This window comes from Procambarus clarkii, chromosome 74 (assembly GCF_040958095.1).
Source record: "Procambarus clarkii isolate CNS0578487 chromosome 74, FALCON_Pclarkii_2.0, whole genome shotgun sequence".
NCBI lineage: Eukaryota > Metazoa > Arthropoda > Malacostraca > Decapoda > Cambaridae > Procambarus > Procambarus clarkii.
In genome coordinates this window covers 24826876-24833091 of record NC_091223.1, presented here as the reverse complement: position 1 = coordinate 24833091, position 6216 = coordinate 24826876, and the positions used below count along the sequence as shown (strand labels likewise).

General features: G+C 54.4%; 1 protein-coding gene across 1 annotated transcript; it reads left to right on the top strand.

Moving 5' to 3' along the window:
• Positions 1-557: 557 nt before the first annotated feature.
• Positions 558-1178, top strand: LOC138356859 (mucin-22-like). The gene has a single exon (XM_069313205.1). The coding sequence runs from the start codon at positions 558-560 to the stop codon at positions 1176-1178; it is 621 nt and encodes a 206-aa protein (XP_069169306.1).
• Positions 1179-6216: the final 5038 nt, after the last annotated feature.

Sequence of the window (6216 nt, the reverse complement as noted above, 5' to 3'; positions counted from 1 at the left end):
CAGGCCCGGGACGCCTCCAGTGTTGAAGTGACAGCGCAGGACGCCTCCAGTGTTGGAGTGGCAGGCCCGGGACGCCTCCAGTGTTGAAGTGGCAGGCCCGGGACGCCTCCAGTGTTGAAGTGACAGCGCAGGACGCCTCCAGTGTTGGAGTGGCAGGCCCGGGACGCCTCCAGTGTTGGAGTGGCAGGCCCGGGACGCCTCCAGTGTTGAAGTGACAGCGCAGGACGCCTCCAGTGTTGGAGTGGCAGGCCAGGACGCCTCCAGTGTTGGAGTGGCAGGCCATGACGCCTCCAGTGTTGGAGTGACAGGCAATGACGCCTCCAGTGTTGGAGTAGCAGGCCCGGGATGCCTCCAGTGTTGGAGTGGCAGGCCAATGACGCCTCCAGTGTTGGAGTGGCAGGCAAGGACTCTTCCAGTGTTGGAGTGGCAGGCCCATGACGCCTCCAGTGTTGGAGTGGCAGGCCCATGACGCCTCCAGTGTTGGAGTGGCAGGCCAGGACTCCTCCAGTGTTGAAGTGGCAGGCCCATGACGCCTCCAGTGTTGAAGTGGCAGGCCCATGACGCCTCCAGTGTTGGAGTGGCAGGCCCGGGACTCCTCCAGTGTTGAAGTGACAGCGCAGGACGCCTCCAGTGTTGGAGTGGCAGGCCAGGACGCCTCCAGTGTTGGAGTGGCAGGTCAGGACGCCTCCAGTGTTGTAGTGACAGGCCAGGACGCCTCCAGTGTTGTAGTGGCAGACCAGGACGCCTCCAGTGTTGGAGGGACAGGCCAGGACGCCTCCAGTGTAGGAGTGACAGGCCAGGACGCCTCCAGTGTTGGAGTGACAGGCCAGGACGCCTCCAGTGTTGTAGTGGCAGACCAGGACGCCTCCAGTGTTGGAGTGACAGACCAGGACGCCTCCAGTGTTGGAGTGGCAGGTCAGGATGCCTCCAGTGTTGGAGTGGCAGGCCAGGACGCCTCCAGTGTTGGAGTGACAGACCATGACGCCTCCAGTGGTGTAGTGGCAGGCCAGGACGCCTCCAGTATGGGAGTGGCAGACCAGGACGCCTCCAGTGGTGTATTAACAGGTCAGGATGCCTCCAGTGTTGGGGTGGCAGACCAGGATGCCTCCAGTGTTGGAGTGGCAGATCAGGATGCCTCCAGTGTTGGAGTGGCAGGCCAGGACGCCTCCAGTGTTTAAGTGACAGGCCAGGACGCCTTCAGTGTTGGAGTGGCAGGCACAGGACGCCTCCAGTGTTGGAGTGGCAGGCCAGGACGCCTCCAGTGTTGGAGTGACAGACCATGACGCCTCCAGTGGTGTAGTGGTAGGCCAGGACGCCTCCAGTGTTGGAGTGACAAGCCAGGACGCCTCCAGTGTTGGAGTGGCAGGCACAGGACGCCTCCAGTGTTGGAGTGGTAGGGACAGGACGCCTCCAGTGTTAGAGTGGCAGGCCAGGATGCCTCCAGTGTTGGAGTGGCAGACCAGGACGCCTCCAGTGTTGGAGTGACAGGTCAGGACGCCTCCAGTGTTGGAGTGACAGGCCAGGACGCCTCCAGTGTTGGAGTGACAGACCAGGACGCCTCCAGTGGTGTAGTGGCAGGCCAGGACGCCTCTAGTGTTGGAGTGACAGGCCAGGACGCCTCCAGTGTTTGAGTGGCAGGCACAGGACGCCTCCAGTGTTAGAGTGGCAGGCACAGGACGCCTCCAGTGTTGGAGTGACAGGCCAGGACGCCTCCAGTGTTTGAGTGGCAGGCCAGGACGCCTCCAGTGTTGGAATGACAGGCCAGTACGCATCCAGTGTTGGAGTGGCAGGCCAGGACGCCTCCAGTGTTGTAGTGGCAGGCACAGGACGCCTCCAGTGTTGGAGTGGCAGGCACAGGACGCCTCCAGTGTTGGAGTGACAGGCCAGGACGCCTCCAGTGTTTGAGTGGCAGGCCAGGACGCCTCCAGTGTTTGAGTGGCAGGCCAGTACGCCTCCAGTGTTTGAGTGACAGGCCAGTACGCCTCCAGTGTTGGAGTGGCAGGCCCGGGACGCTGGCAGTTTCTGGCCCGGGACGCCGACAGTTTCAGGCCCGGGACGCCGACAGTTTCAGGCCCATGACTACTACTGGTACTGGTAGTCCACAGAGTTGGGCCAGGTGCGGAACTTTGATGATGTTGGCCTTGTACATAACAGTAAGACCAACAACGTCACGACATTGTTGCAGGCTCTGATGTTCAGACTGTTCCCACCAGACTTGGTCAAGACTAGAGATAAGCCTTCTTGCTCTCTCTCCTCTTTGACCACTAAAATCACGAAGGGAACCTGACCACAGTGGTAGACTGTCCACAACTATGACTGAGTGTTCCCACACATCACACGCAAAGGTCAGACTCCAGCGAGCTGATAAACACCACAAATTCTCAAAAAAAGATAGTGCCAAGGAGCCACCCAACCACTCTCTCTCTCTCTCTCTCTCTCTCTGTCTCTCTCTCTCTCTCTCTCTCTCTCTCTCTCTCTCTCTCTCTCTCTCTCTCTCTCTCTCTCTCTCTCTCTCTCTCTCTCTCTCTCTCTCTCTCTCTCTCTCTCTCTCTCTCTCTCTCTCTCTCTCTCTCTCTCTCTCTCTCTCTCTCTCTCTCTCTCTCTCTCTCTCTCTCTCTCTCTCTCTCTCTCTCTCTCTCTCACTGACGTGAGGAACATCTGGGAGGATGCGGAACCCGTCACTACCACCCTCCTCATCTCCGAGGGTCTGTGATCAGATCAGTGGTCCAGAAGCCAAAGCTCCGGCCCAGCATCACATATCCTCTCAAGCAGGTATCCTGGAGAGAAAGGAAAGATAAAACAATAATAGAAATGGTTTATAAAATAATAACATTATTATTATTAATAATAATAAATGTAATAATTGTGGTAATCGTTTATTCCTGCTGTGAACATTCCATAGAGGTGAGTGTGCTCCTGGGTAGTGTGAATGGGACCACTCCGGTGGAACGTCTTTATCGGTTACGTCCTGAGGTCAGTCCCTCTACAGATAAGTGTATACCTTCATGTTTACGAGACAAGAAAGAAGTGTCAAACCTCATTATTGAAGTCTTATTATGGGCGAGACTGTGGCACAAAACTCCTCTGACAGATATCCCATTGAGGGACAAAATCCCATCCGCTCTGTGTATACTTATGTCTAGAGGAAAGAATGTTTGTCTATTATTCATCGTGTCCTGAGTAGGAGGCCAGACGCTTGGGGCTAGCCTCGTGAAACTTTGCATGGTGATGTGTTGGTGGCTGGGGAGTGTAATAGCATGGTTGAGGCCGATCCCCCTACCCCATGCAACTCCTTCAGTGGGATTGGCTCCTATTGAGACAATCAACAGCACCGGGAGTGGAGAGGTGTAGGAGAGTGAACGGGAGAGATAGAGGGACGGGAGAAGGAATGGAATGGAGGAATTTAGAGATAATGGAATGAAGGGAGGCAGAGAAAATGTAGGGAAGGAGGAAATGAGAGAGCGATGGCCAAAGAACGTGCCAGAGAGAATGGGAGGGAGAAATTGAGGAGAGAGATAGAGGGAATAGAAGGGTGGGTTAAAGAATGTGAGGAGGAAGTGAGAACTGGTGGGAGTTAATGATGGGGAGACTAAACCAATTTGAGAGAGAACTAGAGAGATGGGTGGAGGGAGAGCAACCTCTCCTCTTATTTATTACGGCTGAAATTTGGCCGTTTACTCGTATGGCCGAAAATGGACATAATTTAAAAATGTAAAAAAAAAAAATTAAAATATATTTTGGTTAAAAAAAACAGTAAGTTAAGGGTCCTCTGGTAGGTAAAGAGGGCAGGAAATTCTCCTAAAGTTTCAAACGTCATGAAAAAAAGTTAATTGAAAGCTTCCTCTCCTAATCATACCGAGTACCGAGTAGGCCTGAGGACTCAAACAGAAAACGGGACAGTACGTCACTTTCGTGTGCCGATTTCATTTAAAATTACGTCCATTATTGGCCATAGCGCCCATACGGGCGAAAAACGACGTTATTTTTAAGAGGACGAGTTGGAAAAAAGGGGAAGGAGACAAGGGAGGCGAGGGGGAGATGGGAGAAGAGTGGTGAGAGGAAAGACAGAATATCAGAGAGAGACAATGAAGGGGTTCCTGGCCACCACCAGGTACTCTGTATAGTATACTAGAATGTCTATAGTATACTAGACTTATCTGTCAAAAGCTAAAGGCAATACGCATGGGGTCAGCCTTACCTTAGGGGTAAGGCTGACCCCAAGTGTATTGCCCCAATAGGGAAATAGTTCTCGGTACGAGACAAAGTTAGGCTGGTCAGGGTAGGCCAAAGTTAAAGGACTTACGACATATTAGTAATTATTTACAACCCTCTTCCCCCATCAGAATCTTATGGAAATAATTGTAGTCAAGTGAAATATTGGTTGATAGGACCTAAGAGTTTTTCGTAATCATAAAAAATTCCCTAAGCTACCCATAGAGGTGATTCACTGTTACCTGATATTATCATTTGTGAGAGGAGAGGAAAAGGGACGAGGAGGGAAGGGGAGGTGGGAGGGGCACGGATGATGAGTGGGAGCCACCAAGGGGCGATACAGTGGGGAGGTGGGAGGGGGACGGATGATGAGTGGGAGCCACCAAGGGGCGATACAGTGGGGATGGGGAGAGGGAGGAGAGAAAAGTCTATATTCTTTGAGTGCTTCTTAATAAACTTCCTCAGAGAAGGGGGAGGTGGGGACACAGTGGATCAGGGGAGAGTGAGGAGGGGCAAGAAGGGAGGATAGGAGGGGAAGGGGAAGGAAGAGAGAGGACGATTGGAGGGACAAATGAAGGAACCAATGGGATGTGGACGAAGGAGTCAATGGTGTGAAGGGGGTGATGGGAGCCCGGGGTGAAGGGGGTGATGGGGGCCCGGGGTGAAGGGGGTGATGGGGGCCCGGGGTGAAGGGGGTGATGGGAGCCCGGGGTGAAGGGGGTGATGGGGGCCCGGGGTGAAGGGGGTGATGGGGGCCCGGGGTGAAGGGGGTGATGGGAGCCCGGGGTGAAGGGGGTGATGGGGGCCCGGGGTGAAGGGGGTGATGGGGGCCCGGGGTGAAGGGGGTGATGGGGGCCCGGGGTGAAGGGGGTGATGGGGGCCCGGGGTGAAGGGGGTGATGGGGGCCCGGGGTGAAGGGGGTGATGGGGGCCCGGGGTGAAGGGGGTGATGGGGGCCCGGGGTGAAGGGGGTGATGGGGGCCCGGGGTGAAGGGGGTGATGGGAGCCCGGGGTGAAGGGGGTGATGGGGGCCCGGGGTGAAGGGGGTGATGGGGGCCCGGGGTGAAGGGGGTGATGGGGGCCCGGGGTGAAGGGGGTGATGGGGGCCCGGGGTGAAGGGGGTGATGGGGGCCCGGGGTGAAGGGGGTGATGGGAGAAGAGGGTGGGGGGGTGATGGGAGAAGGGGTGAGTGAGGGGTGATGGGAGAAGAGGGTGGGTGAGGGGTGATGGGAGAAGAGGGTGGGTGCGGGGTGATGGGAGAAGAGGGTGGGTGAGGGGTGATGGGAGAAGAGGGTGGGTGCGGGGTGATGGGAGAAGAGGGTGGGTGAGGGGTGATGGGAGAAGAGGGTGGGTGGGGGGTGATGAGAGAAGAGGGTGGATGAGGGCAAAATATTTTGAAAACAAACTTTTCAAAATAATTTTCTACCTATAGTAATATACACCTTTATTCAATGATCTCGGGAAGCATTACAAGATATTTTCTGCTAACCATTATTTACCCGTAGTTACATAAAACAGATCATTCAACAGCTTCAATAGTTTCTCAATCCCTGCCCCTTTCTTAGAGTACATGGGGCAGCTATTCTATTGTTTTAATGTCATACCACTGAGCTCCTTTCAGCGGCGACCACACAGAGGCAGAGTGAAGACAAGTGTATGTTATGAGAGACAGAGACCCACAGATGGTTAGGAAGATGGATGTATGGACAGAAGGATGGGAATGTGGATGTACTGATGGATGGGTAGATGGGAAGGTGGATGTACTGATGGATGGGTAGATAGGAAGGTGGATGTACTGATGGATGGGTAGATAGGAAGGTGGATGTACTGATGGATAGTTAGATGAGAAGGTGGATGTACTGATGGATGGGTAGATGGGAAGGTAAATGTACTGATGGATGGGTAGATAGGAAGGTGGATGGATAGATGGGAAGATGGATGGGAAGGTGGATGAATTGGTGGATGGGAAGATGGAAGGATTGATGGATGGATAAATAGATAGATG